The sequence below is a fragment of the Plectrocnemia conspersa genome, unplaced genomic scaffold (assembly GCF_051122295.1).
Source record: "Plectrocnemia conspersa isolate PC_06_02 unplaced genomic scaffold, ASM5112229v1 ptg000008l, whole genome shotgun sequence".
NCBI lineage: Eukaryota > Metazoa > Arthropoda > Insecta > Trichoptera > Polycentropodidae > Plectrocnemia > Plectrocnemia conspersa.
In genome coordinates this window covers 3,794,872-3,822,652 of record NW_028277172.1, presented here as the reverse complement: position 1 = coordinate 3,822,652, position 27,781 = coordinate 3,794,872, and the positions used below count along the sequence as shown (strand labels likewise).

General features: G+C 33.2%; 1 protein-coding gene across 5 annotated transcripts in view; it reads right to left on the bottom strand.

Moving 5' to 3' along the window:
• tgo (Aryl hydrocarbon receptor nuclear translocator homolog tgo) overlaps positions 1–26,900 on the bottom strand; it is a 137,423-nt gene extending 110,523 nt beyond the window's left edge. For 2 of the 5 annotated variants that reach the window (XM_088190509.1, XM_088190511.1), the window contains exons 1-3: positions 26,800–26,900; positions 22,434–22,482; positions 14,489–14,534 (exon numbers count right to left, since the gene is read on the bottom strand). In XM_088190509.1, coding sequence (XP_088046635.1) covers positions 14,489–14,493 — 5 coding nt within the window. In that variant the 5' untranslated portion in view covers positions 14,494–14,534; positions 22,434–22,482; positions 26,800–26,900. The remainder of the gene's footprint in view (positions 1–14,488; positions 14,535–22,433; positions 22,483–26,799) is intronic. The other 3 variants (XM_088190507.1, XM_088190508.1, XM_088190510.1) reach the window with 2 other exon arrangements.
• Positions 26,901–27,781: the final 881 nt, after the last annotated feature.

Here is a 27,781-nt window from a genome sequence, read left to right as displayed (position 1 = left end):
TGAATAAATACACCAATTCAGTACACTGAGCGTAAATGATGATTCATTAAATTTGAATTACTTTGATTAATTAACTCATTTGTTTTATTGATGTGCCCGTTATCTTAAATCTGTATTTGAAATTTCAAACGATCGTAATTTAGTGAAATAGAAATAACAAATGAAATATGAGTTTATCATTTGATCCAGATTTAGTTATAAAGCATTCACAAAAAAAGGATAATACTTCAACTTTTGAAAAATTTCTATATTATTTAATAATAAATTTTAAACGTAGCAGTTTCATATATTTTTTTAATTTAACCAAAATATTTATGTAGCTTGTGCAACTTTATATTTTCCAATAGCAAGTTTAAAAATAAAATACTTATTAATTAAAATAAAATATAAATGCACAAGATTTTAACTAATATTATTGACTAATATCAAAGATTTTTTTTATTATTTAAATATGCTTTTGCTAATTATAGTGCTACTTATACAATTAAAAATGCTACAGTATTACCACGAAAATGAGCAATATTTGAATTTTAGGTCCAGAAAAAGCACTAGGGCTTTATTATTTTATATGTAAGGGTTTTTTTTAGAGTTATAGAACTCGAAAGTGAAATAAAACCATGGTATTGACTTTATTGAAAAGATAATTTTATACCATTAGTGTTTAAATATGATTTCGTGTGATAAAATACGGTGAATAAAGCGCAATCTGGAAGTCTAATTTTCGACCACTTTTTCTATTTATATATCGACAATAACGCTGCGAATGTTGTCTCTGGTTTATTGGCGTAAACTAGCGACTTCACACATCCTCACAGAAAATAATCCAAAGGTCTTAAATCACACGATCTTGGCAATTAACAGGCCCATTACGCGAAATTATGCGCTCATCGAATGTTTCATTGTGTGGCATGTTGCGCTGTCTTGTTGAAATCAAAGCTCTTCCGCGTTAATGTCATCCAATTGGGGAACGAAAAATTCAGTAATTATGGATCTATAGCGCTCTCCATTAACTGTGACGTTCTGGCCGGCGTCATTTTTGAAGAAATATGGACCAATGATTTCACAAGCCCATAAAGCATACTAAACAGTGACTTTTGTGGATGTAACGGCGTCTTAATAATGCCTTGTGGATTTTCTTTACTTCAAATGCGTCAACTTTGCTTGTTAACGCAGCCATTCAACCAGAAATGAGCCTTATCGCTGAACAAAATTTTGTAGCGAAAATGAGGATGAAGAGCAATCTCGTTTCCGGCCAATTCAATATTGAAAATAGATAAGGGGATTGACTGCGAAGTTTCGCTATCACGCGGAAACGCGTGAACGGACCGTAATGTATTATTACATTTTATTGCAATTTCTATTTAAGCAAGGGTTGTGTAGAACAGATTCTTTAAAGAAATAATACAATAGTGTACGTGTTAAATGGTCATAAAGTGTATTAATATAAAGTAAAACTTTTACAGATCAAGTCCCATTTTTTCTCCTAAATTATTTATTTTAAATATTATAGTACTATCAAACCGTGCAGTAAGATTCTCGTGTCGTTCGTGTCGGAATTTAAACTCCACAGTGCCAGTTAACTTTAAACGCTCAAAGGGTTGATTTTTCAATACAGACAGCGAAAAGTAATTTCCTCCATGCCATCATGAAAATATAACAATCTGAAATATGGACATATTTAAAAATACTAGGCATTATTTTTCAACGACATGCAACGCGGTAAAAACCGCAGTGCAACAACTAACCGACCGTCGATTTAATGAATCGCGTAATTTTCTACAGTAGCGCACAATGTGCACACAAAACACACACATATACACATCAATTATTATAATAGCCGAGTAGATAAGAATGCGACACAGTCGACCATAATCGATATGCAATAACAGTCATTATTCAGGCGTGTACCATGGCGTGTGAATACCTCCTCGCGGATTTGCACATTCGCACGCCTAGTTGAGCCGAGTTTCACCTAAACTGCGAGGGTCGAGGTCGACAGACACTCGCGAGAGAGGAGGACGCTTGCTTACACAGTTCGACCGCAAGTCTCGCGTTAATATTCAAGGAGACAATGCGGAATTCGAGACCGCAAAACCCTCTCCGCCGCCCCCCATCTTCCCCCCGCGGAATTCCGCAAATATCATAACTCGGAAAGAAAACATCGCAGCACCACAACACACAGGTGGAGCGGCCGATTCAACCGTCTGCTGGTTCGCCCCCGAAAAGTCGAGGGGTTCCCGAGTTCCGCCGCGCTCGCGGGAGGGTGGCGATTTAGGGGAAAAGAAAGTGGCGGAGGAGTGAGAAAAAAAGCGACTGAAAATAAACTTTGTTTACGAGGGGGGTTGTGTAAAAGTGGAAATATGTTGCGCTTCGCGAACTGCGCCAACGCTGTGCAACGAAGGAGGGTGACTGTAATTCCGGTGGGTCTTTATCGAAATTTCACTGATGACTTGTTTGGGTTATCTAAAATGAGATATGTTAGAAATGGGTGTTCTAGTACACATCACACGTGAGAATCGAATACTTTATTAGCTCTTTTAATTGGAAAAAGGTGTTCCAAAGTGTATACTATCACAAAAACTATGGTCACTAGATAACTGGGAAGGAGGTGTCTTTAAGTTGGATTATACCTAATCTATTATCATGACTTCATGATGGCTTTATAAAAAATATTTAAAAAATGAATGATGCACGCCTAAAATAGATACACACCATCCCACATAAATTGTTCCAGCTAGCTCCCCGTAGCTATGGCCGAAAGCATCGATGTGTTTGACAAGCTTGTTAAAAAGTTGGATGGCTCGTTTAAGAGCAGCGTTCTTAAGCGCTGGCGTTTTGTCACAAAAAGACGCTACGAATCAGCTTAGCAATTATTATTCATCTATTGTAGAAATTGGTTTTAGCCATATTTTTAAGCAACACAAGAACGATTGACGCAAATATGTGTTTCCCGGCGTCTATGTAATGTATAATACACAATAAATACATTTTTATTAAAAATACTGTGGATTAAAATCAAGAAAAAATATAGGGCACTCTACATTTAAAAACTGCCGAGCATCGACAGATTGTCGACACCACCCCACAGTAACTTCAAAATGTGCTTCATTTAATACATACTACAATCATCAATTAAATAAATTTAAGAAAAAAATACGGATATATTCGAATCCTTAATCCATTTTGTATTCAATATTCAAATTAGAATTAACGTATCGTATAAAAAGCGAATGTTCAATAATTTGTTAAAGCTACACGCGCTCCGCATAATGAAGTTGAGCATCTTCTATGCCTTAACGCAAACTTTGACGATGTGCAAATTTAATCTACTTCCCTGCTTTTGAACGTCACTCCCAAATCTTTTGGTTAAGATACTGCCGCCTAAACTATAAGTGTTTATAGGTCTTTTGTAAAGACAGCGAATCCGCATTTGTGCGAATATTCTGCAATGCTTTCAGGTCATAAGCATATAGTAAATATGTTGTGTGAATAAACAGCAGAGGATCAATATTTAATCCACGCAGAACTCCAGAATGAGCGAAATACTTGTTATAGTGGTGATACCAACAAAGAAGCGCATCAATCTTTGCTTGAACTAAAGAAGTTTCAGGTATATTTTTACGCCAAAAACCTCAAAAATATCAGGGTTTGGTCAAACTGAGAGGTCAATTAATAATTCTGATCATTTGGTCTAGGTTACTATATATATAAAAATATTTAGGAAAGGTTCACACAAAATATGTGTATTAAAATAATAATTATCCTAATCATTTTTGGCAAAGCTGCAAAGAAATTTTATTTGGGTGCGAATTAACAGGGAATTATTTTAAGAGATACGTGCATTTAAATAAATAGTTTGTTCCATACAATGAATTGTTTGTGCATTTATGTAAGGCAAATTCGGAAAAGGATTCTTTGAGTTATTCGTAAGTTCACTGTTCTGACTAACATTATATGTCCAACATTAATGCACATAATAATTATTTTATATATTGCTTATTTTAAATGTACTCATTTTATTTTTATATAAATATATTTGTTTTTTTTTTATTTTTTAAGGAAGAGTACGAAACTATTTCTGAATGTCAAAAATTGAGAAATTTTTTATACTATTTTATTTCGTAGATATTGCAAAAATTTATAATTAATTAATACAAACATTTTCATTAACTATTTAAAAATACTATCAAATTTAATTATCTCTATAAGATAAAATTTAACATGTTTTGTTTGAAATGATTTAAAATTATATACACACTTTGTTATGAAAATTAAATTTTATTACAAATTTTGAATAATGTTGCTGAGGTTCAAAATAAATCTTATCTGTCGGTAATATATGACAAGGCGACATACTGCGAAATATTTTTAATAATAAGTTTATGTATTAAAATGTGATATACCCGAGATAGGAACTCTAGCACAAATGCGTAGGGGAATAAATATGAAAGAGTCTAGGTTCGATTCCAGGTTTGAAATTAATCACTAGAGAATATTTACTTACTTTTGAGTAATATACAAAAAAATACTTGATTTGCAATTACATTTTATCTTGATAAAAAAACATAAATTAAATTTCAAAACGTGTCAATAAGCTATACATATATCTGTGAATGACTGACAATACAAGAATATAACACAAACGAGATGACAACCAGTGGCGTCTAAAGTTAAAACAAATCACTCGCTTCTGATTGATTTTATTTGCGACACATATACATTAATTAATTTATTTATTTTCATAAAAAGTAACGTAATTAGTCAATTATACAATAAAAAATAAATTTAAAGATTTTTATTGAGCGTAGGATAAATCCGAATTCCGCACTTGGTGATTCGGATTTATCTGCACTTAGCACATAAAGGGTTAAAGGTATCGCACAGTTTTAAAAATCAATTCTAAATGACCTATTTATTACAGATTATAATTAATTAATGATCGTACTGGAAAATCCCAGTTGGAAAAAAGGAAATCACATTTTATTACCCCAGAAAACGATGACTCACGAACGAACGGTTAGAATACTATTTTTTACCATTTAAATAGTGTTGAATTCTAATCAGAGACATCATCTAAATATTATGATGATTTATTAGGAAATCCCAGAACTCAAGAACCGGAATAAAACAAAAACAAACATGACTTATACACAAATCTGAGGTCATCAATCGTGCTATTGCGGAACCAAGGCAACTAATTAAATATCTTAGAAAGCTCATATTCCTATTCATTTAAGTCACCGCCTTCTGTATACGAGTATTAATATTTTCATCATATAGTTTTATTTTTTAATGTTGTAACTATACACTTTCATATGTATTTGAATGGAAAAAATAGTATCACTGAGTCATTTTTACCTAAAAATGGAGTTAGTCAATTATGCTTTGAACTAATAATGTAGTACAGAACCAGAACTAACAAAAAACAAATCTGACGTCATCAAACAATAATGTGTCATTGTCATTTATATAAAAAATGTAAACAAAGGGTCAGAATTTTAGACTACAAATATTGATTAAATATAATCCTACGATATAAATGTAAAATATATGTAACTGAAATTTAACAAATAATTCCAGCAGATTTATTCTGTGCCTTTGGATATAAATATTATATACAAAAGGCGAACGTGGAAAAAAAGTAACATAAAAATAAATAAAAGCTGACACGACACACGTGAAAATTTGTAACACGCAAATTTGCCCATGACTTTACGCTATATACAGTTTTATATTATATTAATATTATAATACATAAAACACACATACGAAACAATAAGTTTCGGATCACGCACCAATTATACGCGTTCCGTGATTTATATTCGGGCCTTAATGGGTTAAAGACCCCGTCGGCTAATAAAGTAACCAAACAGAGAAACGCACGCGTAAAATTGAACATGTAAATACGCAATAATATTAATAATAATGTAATGTAGACAAATATTGGCACGATAGGCGCCGTACAAGTGTTAATGAAATTGTATAGTAAAAAAATGTAGATTTTAGTGTAAGGGAAGGGAATGCCCTAATAAGCAAACAATGTTATAGAAGGGGAGAAACGTCGGGGAAAATAAAGACATTGACGTGCAAATACCGAAGATTACTGTTTTCGTCACGCGAAGTAAAATCAACCGATTGGGAAGAACGACAGGTATAATGAAAACGAAAGGTCAAGGTCCTGCTCGTTTCTGGCCACAAGATACCAGAAAATTAGGGTACATATTTACATCTAGTATTGTATCATAATTTGGAAATGTTTTGTAATGGTTAGTTTCAAACTATTTGAATATCAAATAGTAAATGAAAGCTAAGAAGAATAAAAAACATAAAAAAAAAGTTACATAGAAGTAAAAATAAAATATTTTTGGACCTTATGACTATAAATATAAACAGTGCGTTTTGGTGAACATTGCACAATAGTTATAAAAATAAGTAATAACAGCAGAACTGTTTGAGCTCAACGTCAGAAAATCATTACGAAGATTATGCATTAGCGATATGACGCTAAAATCTCTTTTCCAAAAAAATTGGCGATAAATTTGTCAACCTAACGGTCGGAATTTTCATTTCGCAATATTTAAATAAAAATATTTACTTCCTGCCGTTAGTAATTTGTAGAAAACCGCTTCGGTTAGTTGGTTTGAAAGCAAAAAAGGTATGAAATTAAAACCTTACAACAAAAATGTGACATATATATTAAAACAATTTTAAATAATTAAATAGCTCGTATTTTTCGAGACAGAATTTATAATTATTTTAACAGATTGGGAGAATTGTTTTTTTAGTTAGTATTTATTACAGTTCATTAATCAGTATATATATATATATATATATATATATATATATATATAGAATAGCCAGTATTTACATAATGTATTTTAACCCTAAGGTCAGTTTTATGTTAAAATATGGTTAGGGTGTTTTAGGGCCAGCTTGTTTGGGTTAGGCTTGCTACATTGTCAGATGTTAACACAACGAGTGGCAGCGTAGAGCACAAATGTGCTCTACGCTGCCGCTCTGTCGTTTTTCTCACTTCGTTCGTCGCTTTTAATACCTTCGCGTCCTACGTACAAATAAATAGATTCATTGAGGGTTATTCATGGGGTGTTCACTGTTCTAAACAACGCTCGCTCGCACCTAACCTGTTAAACCAAGGATTGTCAACCCAAATGATCTTGCGGGCCACTTTGGAAATGCGTCATAACTTCACGGCCTACATACACTATAGACAGTTTTTGAAGTGAAAAATTGAAACATAATGAGTTATTATTATTGTGTTTACTATTATTCTTACATGTAAACATAGATAATATAATAATAATGATACTAAACGTACATTGTAAAGAAATATATATCTGTCATATATTCGCAAGAATATTATTTTAAAATCAAATTTAATTTTTTCTCATAATTTCGACAGTTAATTTTTGAATATATGGATGCACAAATAAGGTATTTTTTTATACATTGGTTTTCACTACTTTGGCCATTATAAAATAAATATATTTTGAAAAAGTGTGATGAAACTCGCCGGCCGCTGGTTGGCCATCCCTGTGTTAAACAGTTTAGGTGCGAACGAAATATTTTTTAAATAAATAATTTATTGCCTATATATATTTATAAATATTTTTTTTTTAAATCCGCATGAACATCCTATATTGTAGTTCTGATCGTCTTATATTTTTATTTTGATCGTATGCCATTTTTATTCTAACCATTTTATATTTGTTCTGACCCTGAATAATACAATTATGACCATTCATTATTTTAATTCTGATCCACCTATATTGTTATTCTAACCAGTTGATATTTTTTCTAATTATGACCAGTCAGTTAATAAAATATCTACAAGCGTAGCAGGAACTAAATCCCAACATCGCAGTACAAAAAAAGAATCGTCTTTGTTTCCCGTTTTTAATCGATACGCATCGCGAAATGAAGATTCTCATCTCTCTCAAAGTGCTATTAAAACCGTTATTTCATGGTCATGTTTGAGCATTTAAAACTTTTGTTTTCGTCTTACACTGTTTAGCGATATTTATTTACTTTTAAATCTTACATTATAACCCGACAGGCGTAAGCCCAATGCGTAACTACCGGGTAAATATGTATCAACTGGGTTAGTCAATCAGAAATAATGTCTACTTTATTAATTATAAATTATTATTTGTAATATTATTTTATAAATATAAATTCGAGTGACGCTATCGGGGCTCGAACCCACAACCTCAGAGTTACTAGTCTGAGACGGCAAGGACTGCGCTATTCCGTCCTTAAATATGTGTAGCGAAACGAAGAGTTTCAAAGTGTCAAGACGGATATTTATTGTTGACCTGACACGTGTGCAGATGCAAAAATACCCTAAGAAAAGCGTTCTTTTGAGACAGCCGACCGTTCTGCAGGAACAGACGTAAACAAAGAAATAATTATGTTATTTAGCAACGTTTTTCCTGAATGCAAATACCAGTGTTTATTGCCACCAGAGTCAAGTACTCAATTCACATTCGATTGATGTACATAATACACTTGCAAGCAGCGCCATAATCCTATGATTGGTCGATGAAATTGAGAAAGACAACATATTAACCGAAACGCCTCAAATCAATGCATAATTACAATAGAGAGGAAAGAAAATCAATCAGCATTTCCGCTTCAATTGCCAGATTTGGTCCGGCCTACGCATTACCTAAGAAGCGTCGTGAGTTAAATCGAATTTGAGATTTTTATTATCGACTGTTGTAACGTAAAATAATTTATATTTTTTAATAAACACGTATTCGCAGCACTATCGCAATTATATATATGAGTATTATCGATTACAATATAATTATTAACTTGAATGTAAATAGCTATGCAATATGCATATATTCAATAATATTGATACATTTTTTTAATAAACTATATTATAAGCATTTTAAAAAAAATATAAATATACCGGAAATTCGACTTACGAGTGACTTAACTTGAGAGTTTTTCGATATACGAGCATTTTTCCCAAAAATTTGATTCGACATACGAGCAAAAAACGTATTGCGTAACTTAAAAATAAACTGCATCATTAATTTAGGTGGTATGTATTTACCATTTCAATTGCCATTGAAACGGTTTAATGGCATTTCAATTTATTTCAATGAGGAAAATTGATTTGACATACGAGTAATTTGAGTTACGAATTCAGAAGTGAAGGCACCACTGTAATATTTGTAAATTATCCCGAAGAGAATAAAGCGTAAAAATACTTTTTTTTAAGCCTTATATATCAGTTAATAAAAAGTCTGAACAACTTAACAATAAAAAGAGATTCCTCGCATTAGAGCAAAATACTGTTAATTTGAGTGAACGACACATAAACGAGCGTAATCATTGTTTTTTTTAAAGAACACGGTACGTGAATTTAGCTGTTTTTTTTTATAATTATTAATTTAAATGACGATAACGGAAATCATTTTTGTAATCTAATTGGCGTCATAATTACAAATGACATTGAAATCACGTAATCTGAATCAAATCCTCACTGCTTTAACTGAGGAGTACCGTCATCGTCAATATATAACAATCGCGAAACTTCAATAGGCGATTATCACTTACAAAAGTTCTCTTTCCATCACCGTAGTCGGGAAGTTTAAACCCCGAGTCGCGGACGATAAATAGCGGCGACACGTGTTGACGCCGGCGACACACCCCTCGACGAAAAGCGAAATTACACACAAAGGGTGAGTTTTGTCGGAAGGCCTACACTACGTGACGTCAGCATTAGCGCACCTATCCGACGAAACCTGTCCGTTTGTTTCGCAAGACGACATTATCGGGAATTTTAAAAGCAATCGAAAGGAGAGAAAACGCTGTAATAGCAACGTGAACACGTGCATAGATGGAATCACGCGAGGCGGTCGTAAATAACGTGGAGGCGAGAAGGGAAATTGTTCGGATGATAAATAATACGCGAGAGGGCAAAGCGTTTAAAATTAAGGCGGGATTAAGGGAAACGTTGGGAAAAATTGGAGAGGTCCGAAGTGGTGTGGCGAAGACGTCGAGGAGATAAGGTAATGTTTGGAGCCATTAGCGAGGGTCGCGTCGACAACTTGGATCGTTAGCGCACCGTTAGCGTCTTTGGTTTTCAATCTCGAAACTATGTTGGAAGTTGAAGATGTAAACTACTTTTGGGTATTTTGATTTGCTAGTTTAAAGATATATTTATTACTTGTATGTTCCATTCGCGATAAAATCTAAAGGTATAGGTTACAATTCAATAATTTATTTATTTAAATACATATGCAGGGCATTATAGTTTTATGTTAATGCACCCTAAACAGAAAAAAAAACAATGCAGAAAAGTATAAGACGTTTCCGAGAATTTTAAATTATTTTAATACACTAAACAGCTTACTGTAAATCTTTAAAGGAGTACCGCCGTACATGTACGGCAGTCGATCTTTCACTGTTTTGAGGTACCCCAGATAGGTACATATTTTTTACTATCTGGATTTTAGAATCGAGGGATTTTGTTACCGCCTTCGAAAGGCAAAAGAGGTATAGGAATAATGGGGATCAGAATATTATTCACCCCCAGCAATTATCGTCGCGTCAATTGATTTCATAAACAATTTATAGCCTACAAATGCATGTAATTCGTATAAATTTACTGGTCATTTTAAATTTAAATAGGTGTTATTTTTATCAGTGGAATTATGAATCAATTGTTTGATACATTTAACTGGCCTAGTAAGTAAAATTATATACATATATACTATTAAAAATAAAATTTTACTGTAACACGTGCGAAACTCCTATTTGCTGTTCAAACACAAACCTAACATAATGCAAGTTTTTTAACTTCCATTAGATTAACTTTGTGTTTGAATAGCAAAGGGACGTTTCGCAACTGTCAAATTGAGTTTCATAGACATTTTAGTACAGCGCTAAAAATAAGTCTTGATTTTTTAGACTTGCCACAACGTCAATTGACCAATGTATAAGCGAGTTTGTATAAACCAGGGCTGTGGAATCGGTGTCGTAAAAAATCGATCGACTCCGACTTATTTTTATGATTTTCTTTAACACTGATTGCGCTAAGAAGCGTTTATTTTCCGTTTATAATAGTTAAATTTGTTATTTTTATTTATTTTAATGAACGGTTTTTAATATAAATATTTTATTTTACATATTTTTTATTAAATTTATTTTTTGTACTTACTTTTACAAATGTATCATTATTTAGAATTAGGTTGATTTGACTTTTAATGATTTTTTAAGTCCTTTTATTTTTTTTCATTGCTAGCAATTATATGCTGGCAAAAAATTATCTTATTCAAATTTTAAAAATCGGAGTCGGAACCTTATTTTCAATTTAAAACGATTAATACACTTGTGTTGCCTGGCGATAAAATATGCTTCAATTGACGTGGCGGTAAACCGCCAGCGATTAATTGCTGGCGGTAAATTGCGGGCGATATTTTTTTTAGACTCCGGTGTAATATTGATCCATTTGCGTTAACGTAACGTATTTTGTTTGTTAATTTGGAAACATTAACTGCTGACGGCAGACTAAATCGCCAACAATGATTATATTTTTACGACCTACATTCGATAAATTGAAGTTAAATTATTTAAAAAAAAGAGTATATTGTCTCTCGCTTTTGTGGTAATAAATTATAGAACACAACTGAAAGCTCCTTCGCAATACATATAATAATTTTAGCCTAATATACTACATATATGATAAGTAAACAACATTACAGATTTTTTATACCTAATATATAGGACCTGGATTTAAATAAATTATCATGTTATTCATTCGTAAGCTTATGAAAATCTAGGAAAACATTATCAGTGATGATCAGTAGAAACTATAATTATATAATAGTCACTAAATCCGATTTCCCAGACACGATAGAAAATATTTATATCGGATTCGAACACATGTCTTTTGGGTATGCCACCTCCTCGAGTGATAATGCAATACTCATCATGTGCATAAATCTCAATATATTTTTGCTCAGGCAGTTTTTAATAAATAAAAAAGCAAAGTTGAAAACCTTGTAATAAACTATATAATAGCAATAATAAACTGCATGTACGTATAAAGTTTCTTACAGTTAAAAAACTTTCAAAATGCTATAAATCTCGAAACCTTGCAAACAAACTTTAATAACTGCAGTGTATCATATTTTCAACGTAACAATACAAAAATTAGGTCACTCGCAAAAAATGGTTGTTTGGTTTTAATTTGCACGAAACATTAGTTTTTAAAACATATTTAAAACACGCTATAATTTACATAAATTATTGTATTATGATGCGGATGAAGATTGATTGAGTTCAAGCAACACAGTCAGCAAAAGGAGTTTCGTGGAGAAGAAAAAAAATACAATTAACCTCTGCGGTAAAACTAGGCGTTTTCACTAATACGATAGTCGTTGCTTGCGATTGTTGGTCGATTAGTAAGCATTGGGTCAAGGACTGTTTGCATATCGCTGCACGTCATGCACATGCATCACGACAACGCCGACCAAAATCAATCTGAGAAAACTTCGACGAAAGAATCGCTTTTCTCCGCTACGAAATTAATTAACCATAAGAGTAATGGACTCGCAAGAAGATAGACAGATCAATTAATTCCCATAGATATAATCAGTTAAGAAACATTCATACGAGTTCTACTTTTTACGCTCCTGTCAGTGGTGTCAGTAACATTACCACCACTACACTGTTCCATCCGTCACGGTTAGAATCGATTCACAACACGAGAGAGAACATCTCCCGTCCATTCTCACAAGTTTCGCCGTTGATCCGGTGTGGATAATTTCCATAGAATTCCACGGACGAGTGAAAGAATTTCGTTACGACGCACACACACAGAAGATAACGAAAAAAAATCGAGCGATTGAGAGGCCATTAACGGACTAAATTAGGTGTGTGGATGAAAAGAGCAGAATTAGGAGTAAAACCGCGACTTGAATTCTTGGAAAACTACAAAAGGTACATGATAATGACTGCGCGCACAGGAGCGAGAGCCAACTTAAATCTTTAATACTTTACAAAGTACACAGGAGAGTAAAACAAAACTCTCGCTTTGCTGCTAGTAGTCAGGCGCGCTGAACTTTCGGTCGGGAGCTTAAAGATTTTTAAACACGTTCAAAGTTAGAATGTAAGGACTCGATAATGAATATGTAAGAATGTGTTTTTCGGCAGAGAAGATTATAAAATGCGAGAGAACTATTAATTCTAGACGAGACGTACGAAAAAAGGCTTTAAACAAATGAAAGTATTGAGATTAGGAAAAATATTTTTTTGGTGTCAAATAGCTAATGTTATGTAATAAAAAATTGCAGTTTTAGAACAATAATTGTCCAGATTGTTTTGACTAGCAGCGGACGAAATACGAAATAGCGGTATTTTGCTGGTAGTAGGCGCGCATATTATCTTCGTGTGAAATAGGCAAAATTCATGAAAAATGCAAGCCCGTTGCTTTATTCACGAATTAGGCAATTATCTGCCGAATGTGTGAATTAGGCAGGAATCATTTTACATATTTCGTGCATTGAGAAAAGTAGATAGTAGCGCTCCGGTGGTGTTTTTCGTAACGAGACATTTAATTATAGAAAAATAAATCATTACGCGATAGTAATCCATATTGCGTCATAGGTAGAAGCAAAAAACTGCATAACTATTGTTCAATCTACTTCGCTTATAAAGCGGTAGATACAATTTGGACACTGTGGCGTTCGTTGTAGGTACTACTTTAATATCATTCTAAATAATTTATACTCAGAAACCTACATTTGGAACCTCTCCCACTGCCCATGCATGTCTTTTTAGAGAGCATGCGAGTTACTGAATTTTCCTCAAACAATTTATGAGATACCCATATTCTGTCAATAACACCAGCCCTAATTTTTAATTTGAGCTTTTGTGCTAGCTTCATTATTAATCTCCGACTGCTTTGATGACAGCCCTAATATCTTCACTAACAACCCGCCCTTACGTAAATATTCAATGTCAATTTTTAGAACCACATTTGCTACTTCCCATTGCATTACAGATGTTTTAAACTGCTATATAGCTTAACTGAGATTATTATCTCCACTGCCATTGTTGATTTAAGGTTGAAAATATCAAAACAAAAAATATCCCGTTACTAAATAGCAAACACCGAAAGAATAGTGAAATTATCGTTGATTTATAAAAAATATACATTTTTGCAAATGAAACAAAATAAAACTGCAAAGACTTATGGAACAACCTGATATATACATACTGGACCAGAACCTAATGATAACGTTATTTGCACAAACTACTGTTTAGAAACTGTCGAAAAAATGTAATTAAAATAAAACATTTAGAAGATTGCTTGATTCGCAATAGAGCGGACAACACTACATAAAAAAATGTAAAATAAAAACACTACTGCAATTAATAAATTCTAAGGTAAAACAAGCACATATACAAAAACAAAATTAGACAATAAATTTAAAATAAAATATCTTACATCATGGCAACAGGCAGGTTATACAGCAAACGCAGTAGTAGCACTACTAGAACGAAATACATACATAATGTTTAATTTTTTATATATTAAGATCAACTAAATCTACACTAAATTGTATCACACGATGTAATAATTCAGGGCTCGCTTCGATGTTATCTCAACGGCGCGACACGGACACAAAAGGTTGACGACAGTATCTCTGCCTTCAGCCCTAAACCGCAGGGGGTCCGAAGCGAGACTCGAGGTGGAACAGGATGTAGGTGGCATTTTCGGCTAAGTTTAATCTGATTTGGCATTCACGGCGCGCACCGCTCTACCATATATACGCAAAGACTTTAAAATCTGTACAAATAGTCTCGCCATGCATCAAGGCCGCGAGAGTCGCGAAATATGACCGCATCATTGAAAAGCACGCCACGGCCGCGAAATGGAGAATTATCCCGTGGATCTGCCGTCATTACAGGGCTGGCTACAAATCCCCATAAATATTCAGGCGGGCGGAGGGAAGCTCCGCTCGGTAATCCATCCTCGGAATATAGAGTTGCAAGACGCCGGCAGAGGTGGTAGGGAGTTTCGGCTATGTGTGTGCGCGGGGGCTGCGCTACGGCGTACACGCGGGTGCTTTGAAAAATAGTGTGAGTTAACCCTAGGTGCGACGTGTGCGGTATCAGATTAAGGTTCCCACGTCCTCGTTACAATTTCATACATTGTGTAATATTAGGTGACGATATGAGAGAGGCTAGGATCGAAATTAAAATTAATGGCTTGTGTTTCATTCGATGTGTGTGTGAATACATGTATGTACGAAACAAGTTGGGAGATAATATCTTTCGGTTCGGTAACATATTGCGGACCATGTGTGAGCACGAGAGGGAGTCGAAAAGTTTGATCTTTATTTTATTTTTGAGTTAGCACTTCCTCCATGCTTCAGTTCGATTTATTACATGCAATTTGTTATGAAGTAGAAAGCCGTTAAAACTGGATTTCGCTAGCTCGCTAAGCATCTTAGGTAGTCCGCGGAATTCGGAGGACTTATTAATTGTTAATTTAAAAACATACCAGTTTAACGATGCACTAGTGAAAATCTAAAAAAATTGTTCTCAAGCAACATTTTCATTAGAAATAAATTATCAACAAATTAAATGATCAGAGTTTAAATCAACTTTGGGTCAGAATAAAAATGTAATCTCGTTCAGAATTTTATTAACAGCCTGGTCATAATTATATTATTCAGGGTCAGAAGAAATATCAAATGGTTAAAATATAAAAATATAGGACAAACATGTGAATTAAAAAAAAGAATGTAACATTTTTAATATAAATATGCAGTAAATTATTTATTTTAGAAATATTTAATAAAATATCTCGCACGCACCTTAACTGTTGGACAGAACATTGAACAGCCCATGAATAACTCTCACGAATCTATTTAATTGTACGTAGGACGTGAAGGTATTCAGAGCGATGAACGAAGCAGGAATAACGACAGAGGGGCGGCGAAAGCACACTTGGTTTGGCACTAGTGAGTCATTTTTTAATTTTTATAATTCCAACTTTCGGGATTTACGATTCAAATACCGGAACGAGAATATCGATTATTTATATATTGATTATACTGTTCCGTTATAAAGTTCTTTCTCATAAAAACAAGGTCAAATTTTATTGCTTGTCCACATTCTCTATAGAAATTACATGAATTAAAAATATTTTTTAAATCTTAAAAATAATTACCAACTTTGATGCAAAAATAATCTATTTGGATATACCAAAGGTTTGTGTTTTATGAAAATAAATTGGTATCATATCATCACACAAAAATATATTATGAAATTAAATTAATGTGCAAATCAAACATAATTCGACAAAAAATTTGAATATGCAGTAGGTTTCTCAATCAAATATTCGTTTATACTATCTCGAATAAAATTTGAAAAAAAATTCAATAAAAATATTTCAAATTCATTGTTCCCGGTAATTCTCGGGAATCCCGACTCCCAGGATTGAAAAAAAGATCCTCGAGAACAGCACCCACTATACTGCAACCAATTAACCCAGAAGATTTACATAGTCTTTAACTCTTTACATAAAAAATCTAGAACACGCTCGATTAAAAACATATTTATATTATTTAAATAAAGGTATTTAAAAAAAAAAGATTTTTAAATTGTATGATATTTTTTAGAACCAACATAATGGACGCCACATCAGTTTTCCTCGGCGTTTTTTTCTGATAGCTGAATTACTTTATGAATCATTGTTTCATCGACAAAAACATTGTGGGGGGTCCCCGTCCAGTTGCGCAGTTAACGCCAAGGTAATTTAAATGACAATAACAACTCTTTTCGACAAAAAGCCTTATTAAAAGGATATTATTAAATAGCACAATTGCGTAGCTAAACATACCACCATTAGCACTCTCGTCAAACGCTCGTAATGACCAGAAAAAACTACCTTTTCTGCTTAAAGGTGCAACACGCAATGCGTCTTACCGCGTAAAAACCACCATTTCGTAATGTGTGCATATTACAAATATTACTTGTACAAGCAATTTCTGCGTTTTTGTGATTCGCTAGAGGCGTCTCGAATCAAGAATATAAAAGGTCTGACACTTTCTAACATCGGCAGATGAGCACACGATCCGAGACGGTAGACACGCGAGAGACCTTAGCTTATCATCCCGAGGACATCACTTCTCCGTCAGCGTTTGTCTACAGTTTATTCAGTTAATTTGTACAATTTACAACCTGACAATATTTAGTTTTTTTAATTTAATTTGTACAAAATAACTGAATAAACTGTCGCCATCTTTCTGGTGTCTATTTTGACTGCAAAGTCACACCTCTTTTCTAGATGTATTTGACTCAGCTGTAAAAGCTGATTATTCTGGACCTTTGTCAAGGGAAACTTCTCACGTTTCTAAGTTTATAATTGTATCAATAAATTTATCTGTGCCCTTCTAGGGTGATTAATTGATCATTGTTTTTCAAAGACTCCTTGGAAGAGAATTGAGATATGAAGCATCAATAAGGGAGAGGTACAGGTTAGATACTTTCGAGATGTGATGTTGGAGAAAAATGCTTTGGAGGACCTGTAGTTTGAGGACAGATAGTTGAAAGTGTGTTTGAAGAGAAATAGTACAATTTGCACAGGACGCAATGAGCTGCAGATTTTTTATGAGTTCAACCTCACAGCATCAAACAACGTAACTACTGCTGAGAAACTACTTTTGATCTGGAATCGGGTTTTACAGTGTGCAAAAGGTCCTTAGGTCGAGGAACTAAATTAAAATTGAGCATGGTTAAACCGTGACGAACCCAAACACGCGCTCACCTTTCACACCTGCTCGTTCGGAAAAGCAATTAAAACCGCCAGTCGTTAATCATCGGGCAAATCCGCAATTATTCGCGACACGCGTTATCAGCCCGCCGATTCGTTAGGCTCGTTGCGTTATCAATCAAGGGTTGGTTGGCGGTCGGTGGGTTGTGCAGTGTCGTTGACACGAGACGATCTTTGTAGCGTATGCCCAAAGTGCGCGACGAATATTAAATAGACGGTAACGCAATTAACGCTTGACACACCCTAATCCTAGTTGGTTGGAGAGGTTGTAACGAACGATACAGGGGTTAGTGGAATTTCAGATCTGAATATATCTTTGGAAGGATCAAAGGAGTTTGGTTTATGAATCTCAGCTTAACTAAAAAATAATGTAATGCAATTAGATCAATAATTCAAAACTATAGGGGTGAAATGGCTGACTGATTAGTGAGAGAATAGCATTTAGACTTAATTTGAATGTTCGATTTCTGCCAGATAAAGAAGTATTAGTCCGATTAATGAAAGAAAAATTGTTTCGATCCTCTTTCCTGATAGACCCAATTGACGACATGTTTGAATGCATATCTCTTCGGCTATACTTTTATTATGTTTTGTAGTAATTTGTGACTTGTAGATTTTTTGTCTGATAGATGTCCATTCATTCAAAGTCAAACTGAATACTCTTATTGCTAAGCCTATGTTGTAATATTTTGCATCTAGCAAATTTTGCGAAAAATCAAAGGATTTGAAAAAAAAGAGTCGGAACATTTTCTTTGAAGATATTGAATGAAGACGTAGTAACTATTATCGCCTTCATGTTTTTTTTTTGGGAAATATAATAAACAAACAGGTCAAATTTCGACTTAAGTTGCCGACCTTTATGACCAATTACACGTCTTACTATTTATGAATATTTTATGTTTTAAACAATAAGAAGTGTTTAAACAATCTTCCTTACGTTCAGGTACTTCTAAAAATACTTTATACGTTGATCCATATTATGTTATCTACGAGTACCAATAAAAATACATAAGATGACTGTGTACAAAGACCTATTTATCTCATTTATGTCTTCACTTTCTTTCATTCATCATTACAATGTCAAAAAAATGTTTAAAAATGCGGACGGCAAATCTTTTTTTTTAAATAATTCAGGGAAAACATTATCTTTGACAAAGTATCGTCTTTTATGGACTGCTTTTATATATATATATATATATATATATAGATATTCCAGCTATCATTTTCTAGTAATATAAATCAATTATATTCCATAATAATATGTAAATAAAATATATTCAAGGTATAATTTCATTCTCAAAATACATAACAATAAAGAAAATGGAATGTTTTGAATTATTATCACAAAAAATATATTTTCATTAAAAATAATCAAGTTGAAAATTTTTGTGCACAAATTCTGTCACTCCAAAAAAACAGTATTTTTTTGACAAAATATTTATTTTTATATTTTACGATAATAAGATATATATTGAAATTATTTAATTGAATATTTAAGTGTATTATAAAGAAATACCTAAAATATGAACATTTTATTCGACATATTTATAGAGATATTAACATAAGATGGCATGTACACTCGGTGTACATCACAGGAAAAGTTAAGTTAAAAGTTAACACAGCACAAAGTAACCCACTAGCACGTACATTATTTCAGTTTTTTCTGAAAAGAAGGAGGGGGCAAAGGTTGGCCTTTTTAATATTTTAATTTCAATTTCAAATAATATTGGTGGTCGTTTTTTTAATATTTCAATTTCATTAAGATTCATAGTTTTAATTAAATTATAAATTCAATGAATTAGAATTCACGTCAAAAGCAATAAAATCGTGCCGTTTTAACGTAATTTAGAACTTTCTAAATTACGTTTTCAGTGGTAAAAATATAAATCTACCGGTGAAAATGTATTCCGATATGAATTCACAGAAATGACATATTTAAAAAAATATTTTCGGGATAGATTCGACTGTTTTGTTTTATATTTTCTTTGAGGAATAACCAAAGAATTTCTGGTTTAGAATCAGAAACGTCATTTCAGCTTTTTCTAATTTTTTTTAATATTTCTATTTCATTAAGATTCATAATATTTAATTAAATGACATGCATTTTTTGGCTAAATTCAAGGGGGAGACAAATGCCCCCAAATGACGCCCCTAGATCAACGCCAAAAAAACAGCAGCGAAAACAACTGTATGGTAACCACAGAGTAAAGAATATAATGGCAGTAAACAAACGTGTGCGACGAGGTGCAGAAATATGTCTATATAAAAAATATATTTAAAAAATAATAAAATATATTGCAGTTTTATACACAAAGAAAAACAACTAATTTTTCCAAGAAAAACCATGTAATGGAACCTAGAGGTATTAAACACATACATATTTGTATGTGTAATGATCCTTACTGCAAGTTTAAAAGCAAAAACCTCATTGATTAGCGATTCGCATATTTACTTTAAACGAATTATAATTAATAGGGAATTAATTTGGTAGATGAATGCTTCTCTAATAGTAAAATTGTTGCCAATTTGCTGTCTGATGAAAATAATTGAAAAAAAAAACATTGTGTAACGTTTAAATGAAACACGGACAAAGCCAGATATATTCCGAACAATATTGAAATTGTATAACCTAACGTCTATTTAAATATAAAATTGGAACAAAGAATCAGAGTATGTTGATCGTACCATGATTATAATGCATATATATTTTCAAACTAGTATTTTACTCATTCACAAATCAACGATAGCAAGTTATATAAATGAAGTAAAATTTTCCTCTATTTATTATATTGTTGCTGATGGGACAGAATACAAACAAACACATTGGCATTGGATCATTATATTATATATGAGGGGTGAAAAAAGCGAGAAGATGCACCCTCTTCGTACCAAGTATAATAAGAACTGATTCAAGTGAGCGTATCTGAGGAAAATCAATGGAGGAGAGACCACGGCGACATATTCATATGTGAAAACAAGCTAGGTACTCGCCGAGAGGAGTGCCATCGAACGTTATCAGTCAGTGGCGGTGGGGGGCGGTTGATGCAGCGACTGCCTTTTGAGAACTTCACTCGCTACAAGAGGCTATCATTCAGCACAGACAAAGGGAGCTGTGTCTTGCTTTGTCAGACATGGGGGATGGATGGCGATCCCACACATAGACTTGGGGGTCATGGTTCTGCATTCTTGGCCTTAGTGAGACAATAAAGTCGATAAACTAACAAGTTTTGTTTAAATATCTATTTGTCTGCCTAGCTAATTAATTTACAAAACCACTGTGAATATATAGGGTAACACAACTTTTATAATTTTGATAATTTAAATGATTATCTAAAAACAAATGGCTTTAAAATGAAGTAAAACTTGTGGCAATCTATATAAAATCGAAGCATCTATGCATTGATTTGGGAGATGATACCAGTATGCTGCTGAAGAGTTCCACTAAAACTGTGCAATGGAATGCGGTATGTTGGAAGGATTGATTTCTAGTGATTTACCATTTCGCTTCAAGTGGTTTTAATGAGTACTATATAACAGGAAATTATTTTGAGAGATACGTGCATTTAAATAAATACTTTTTTTTGCATTTATGTAAGGTAAATCTTCAGAAAAGTGTTCACTGTTCTGATCAATACTCGCTTATGCCTAATCTGTCCTACAATAATGCACAAACAATTCATTTTATGGAACAATTATTTTATACATTGCTCATTTAAATTATTCTCGGCATAAATTACCAATCCACCATGCCAACAAATAAGTCATAAGGATGGCTGCTCAATGAGACATGGATTGAATTGAGATGTGAATGGGCAGTTTTACGTCGCAATGTAGCGAGTGGAGTATCTAAAACATATATATAACGACAGATGAAAATATTTAGAAAAAACAGTAACTATGGTAAATGTTAACGCTTACGATACAAATGGGAACAAAAACAGCAGGTTTATCTGAATACGGGTAATATTATAAAGCTCTATGGTGAGAATTAGACTTGATAAATCAACAACTGACCAAATCCACGCCATGAGATAGATTTTGTTGACTTATTAATATTTCAAAGATATAAAATTACCGTAAATGCAACGAGTTGTAGCATGAGAAAACAATATAATTTAAGACAGGAAAATCACCTGTATGAAGACATATTTATGACTTCAGGGGAATTTAAATTGACATGACCATACATGAAAACATTAATCAGACTCGATTAATTACATATGGTTAACATAAATCCGACTTCCTGGACTTTCTATATACAGAATTATTATTTCTTAATCACACACCTTACCGAAAGTATTTTAATTCTAGGAGCTATTTGCTTAGAAAAATATGGGTTAAACAGCAAATACCCACAAATCTCAATTCAAGGATAAGAGATTATCGAATAAGATTGTTAAAAATTTATTTCGTTTTAATAGAAATATGATTTTAAAGGATTTCTTTAAAATTATATCAGTTTTTGTTATATGTTAGTCACTGTTTAAATTGGGAACTCTCGTTTTAATGGATGAACCTAACAAATGGTCGACAGCCAGATAACATGGCTTACATACCACTTTTTCCAATACCGATCTATAAATAATATATAGACTATTTTGAAACATACCCTATGCTCCCAGCGCCACGTTTATGGATGACCTTAGCTGGGTCTATCCCTGAAAAATAAAAATATATAATTAATACAATCTCAAAAAATAACAAATTATTAAAGGCGTAGACAGATAATATGGGATACATAATGTATTATACACATATAGGTATTAAATATGGCTTATAAACTACCATCCAACATTAAAGTCAGCCGCTTACAACACTATGGAAAAAAATTGTAGGTAAATACATAAAGCAGTGTATTATTTCACCTGTTAGATTAAATATATTTTCACTAGTAGAAATATGTGATTTTATCAACGATATGATTTCACTGATATTCTAGTGAAAATATATTTTCACATATAAAAAATCAATACAAATCTTCCGATTATGCAGATGACATAGATGTAGTAGTAAGTTTGAAATAGTTGCTAACATGAGCCTTCAATGCTTTTGAGTCATGATTGATCATTACTGAGCAGATAATAAGTCTTAAATAATAAATTTTCTACAGAAATGTCTGTTCTTTCATCTACTATTCAACAATGATATGAAAATGTTCGAACCTCATTCATAATCTAAATGTATATATTCCAAAAATTCATAGGCATACTTCTCGCTATGCTGTGAATCGGAAATATTAACATATTTTCCTTTACAATCATGTATACCGTCTGTCTTAAATGTGCGAGGATTAGTTATATTATTAATATCTCCGGTTCTAGTAGCATAATCTCTTAGTTAGGCATGTGTTTTGTAGGTCTAGGTCCTAGACTCTAGGATCTAGATCTACAAAACACATAAAAAACACAAGTCAGAACCTAGACTCTAGGTTCTGACATTCACCACTGAAATGTTTTTGGCGCTAGCTCTTTTGGTTCGACCAGAATACCGAGCCTAAGTGTAGTTTCACACGTGCCGGATGGATTTGCCCGGCGCCGTGTAGTGGAGCTGGTGTTGTATGGGCAGCGTCGGGCCGGCGCCAGATGGATTCGTCCGGCACGTCTGAAATGGTAGGTACTAGCCCATACAACACCATCCCCACTACACGGCGCCGGCCCAGTGCCGGGTGAATCCATCCGGCACGTGTGAAACCGGCCTTAGGCAGTTGATCGTTGTTGCATGGTAATGCACCAGCGCATTGTACGCAAATTATTTGGCTATAAAGGCATCGTAGCGCTCAGTCACCTTACGTATTTATCTGTTTTACTCCCCGTGACTTTTGGCTATTCCCAAAAATTAATTTGGCGTTGAAGGGAAAATGTTTTGATACCATTGATGGCGTCCGAAAGGGTTAAACTGAGGCATTCTGGAAAATTCCTGATTTTCTTTACAAAAGATATTTCAAAATTTTCTATGATCGTCTCCAGCACGGTATTGACTCAGAAGGGGTTTGTTTTGAATAAATAAATATAATATTGCAGAATAACAAACATATTCTATTTGTTTTTGATCAGTCATCGCAGATTTGGAACAGATGGTAAATTATTCACACATAAAGTATTGATTGACTGGTTATTGCTAGAATAGCATTATTTTTGTGTTATGTTTTTTCGATCTAAGGTTATGATTTTAGATTTTCAGTTAAAATTTTCTTAATTCATTCATTGTTTTTTTTCGGAGGACAATAATCTAAACAGTACAGTATGGTTGAAACGGAATTTTCATGAGGATATGCTTATAAAACTAATTGCTTTATTTAAAGATTTCTTTTGTCGGCATTATACAAACAATCGCATATTTCAGCGGACAACCTTTCTAAGGTTTAAACCATTTGCAAAAAATACATGAACAAAGCTGAATGGGCAGTGCCAAATACAAAAGATATCATGCATATCTACATTGAAATTATGTCACTGCGAATTCTACTGATTTTTGAATCATGATACACGGATAGTCTAACTAGATATTTATTATCCAGTAACTAGGGTTTGCTATATTACCGAAATTTAAAATAACGGTATTATAGAGAGAAAATAGTCAATACCGGTATTGACAGTATTATTATTTTAATTAATTTGTAATTTGCAATTTCTTTTGATTTTGAATTGTTTTTTTATTACATTACAATTAAACTACAACTATACCTGTCATATTTATTATCTTTAAACGTTCTTTAGTCAACTAATTTGATAGATGTTCATTCATTAAGTCAAACTAAATGCTTACGAATTTTGCGAAAAAATTCAAGGGTCGGAACATTTTCTTTGAAGATATTGAATGAAGATGTAGAAACTATTGCCGTGCTTACATTCAGGTTCTTCTAAAAATACTTTATACACTGATCCTTGATTGTCTTCGAGTACCAAGAAATATCAATAAGTGTACAAAATCTTTTCATTATATTTATTTCTTGACCAACATTCGTTAATTATTGTTGAGAAAAAAATATTTTTGAAAATAAGAACGGCAAATCTTTCTTCTTTTGGAACAATAAGTCTAGGAAACATCATCTTTTCATCAATAGTTTCTGGTTGCTTACTAAGTTCTTATACCGGGGACCAGAGCATCATTAGCCAATTTATTTTAATAAAATATATTCCTATATTACTAATAATTTTTTGTCAGTTACGATTACGCCGATAACACTACTTAGGTTATACCGGTAGTACTAAAGGACGATTTTTGCCACAATATCGGTATTGCAATCCCTAGTAGTAACAAATAGTGTTTCCATTTCGAATCATCTCGTTGACTACAATGGATAACTGGAAGGACGCTGAACTTCCTCCCTAATATCAAGGGTTACATAAATTGAACACAATCATACTGAATTTATTTCAGTCAGAATTTAACACAGAACCACCGTTTTGCTTCCGACTTGGAATATATGAGAGTTCAGCCAAACTTGCACAAAGCGGAGCTATGCCGAGACGAAATTTAGAAGACTACTTGTAGTACTACAGCAATAATAGATATGTATAAATATTCATTATCACAACTTGTATTGAAAAAATATCTATGTAGAATTATTTAGTCGACTCTGACAACAAAGCTAAATATCTGTAGTCATTCAGATTCATCGTCTTTATTTTTTATAAACGGGAGTTACTTTTGTGTGTTTTCAATCATCTGGGAACACAGAAGTCTGCAAAAAAAGATTAACACTGTACTATACAAGGTTTTTAAATATTTCTAACAAAATCAGATATGAAGTACGGTTCGGATGATAGACACGGTTTCATATGGTAACAAATTAAATGGTCAGAATAAATAGAAAATTGTTAGAACATAAAAATAGTATATGATAAAAATACAAAACGATCAGAATTAAAATAATAAACAGTAATAATTATATTATTTAGGGTCAGAATAAATATCAAATGGTAAGAATAAAAATAAAGGACGATCAGAATTAAAATATAGGACGATCATGTGAATTAAAAAATATTATAATATTTATAAACATAAATGGCAAAAAATAATTTATTTTTGAAATAATTAGGTGTGTGATTATTGATCAGAACATTGAACACCCCATGAATAACTCTCAACGAATCTATTTAATTGAATGTAGGACACCAAGGTATTCATAGCGACAAACGAAGCATGATTAACGACAGAGTGGCGACGGCAGAACACGCTTGGCTTGTTGTGTTGACATCTGACAATGGTGTGAGCCCAACCAAACAAGTTGGTCCTAAAACACCGTGATAATGACCATGTATTATTATGCTGGTCATCTGTCAACATAAAACTGACCTTGAGGTTAAAATACAGAGAATATATTATAAATAGTGACTGAAAAAAATGATTCTGATCATCTGTTACCTTTTTTGGAGCCAACATAGAATATTTTTATTCATAATTTCATGATGATTCATTACATTCACATAGCCAAAGGTACATCTGCAATAGGCAACCATCTTCTAGACATACTTCGTCTCTCTAGACGGAAGGATTGCAGCGATTCAATGACCTGTGAAGTACTTACTTACAAGATTAATAACGATATGTGAAGAATTTTGTTTTCAAGACTTAATATATTGATCAAACATAAACTCAGCACTGGAGTATTACACTTTACACGTTTATTAAAAATGATACATAAAAACATGACGAATCGTTCTGAACAATGAGCGCCAAATATACTTGCGTTGACCTTGACACATTCTATTTGATGAAAGGTGTACTTGTGTACCTATTTTCATGTCGCAGATTTACCGATTATAACTTAGCGGTTTTGAATCGTTGATTATCGAGGGCTCATCCGAACGAGGAACGGGTTCGTTTCGACGCCGCAGGAAAGGAAGAAAGGAGCAAGCCGAGGTGCCGTTCGAGGCGGCGCTGGATGACGGATAAGCTACTTTCGGAGACGTGCGATGGAAGTTTCGGGGATGAGAGGTCCTCGGGGGCTTCTCGGGTCTTCGGCGGCTCACCTGGATATCCACTCGCCACGGCCGACATGAGCCGCGGCTGTCACTGACAAGGCGACTGTTTACAACCTAGCTGCCGCCATCTTGCACGCACACACACACCCTCTCGCTTTCAAAGGCAATAACACAACAAAATTTGAGCATGCACTTTCAAAATATAATATAAATACGAGTTAAAATGCTTGCATTTGTCTCAATATTCTTTTAAAGATAACGATTAAAAATTTATTTCTAAAAATACAAAAAACACTTATCTCCTGCAATTAAAAAATATACTCTATACATATTTGACATGCTAAGCAATAAAGTGACTAGAATAAAACAAAATTGTTTGAGTTTAGCTTGTGAATGTATGCGCTAGTGTGCGCACTTGAGAACAGAGCGTGAGGCACCCTGCCCTAGCTCTCTCGTCTGTCACACGCTGTTGTGCATCTCGCTTGCACACGTACAAGCGAATCCGTGCGAAAGAAAAGGTTTCTCCGTCCGATATACTCACCATCTCTCTCTTGCGAAATTCTCTGACAAAACGGTATAGCATGGGCGCGTGAAAGTTAACAAGTATCAATTGCGGTTTATAAAGTTTTAATTGGACAATAGAGATTGTCCAATTAAAAGTCGATAATTTAATAAATTCACAGGCAGACCATTGAACTGCTACAAAATCATAAACACTTTTATGTGGGTCACAATAGTCTCGATAGTCGTGATTACTTGCAAAGCATGCAGCTAATTAAAACATCATAAAAAATAAATTGTTCATCAAATCAATATCTTCTTCATATAATGAATAGTCAGTTTTCGAATCGATCACAATTATCAGTAATGCAATGGCAGAGTTAAGGGTAGGTGAATTTTATATTTAAATTGACAACATAAATCAAAGTTTTTATGTATTTAAAAGGGAGAAATAAATATAAAAGTGCCAAATTGTTTTTATTCAAATCAGCCAAATAATGCAATGACGCACGCCTAATTTTATTACCAA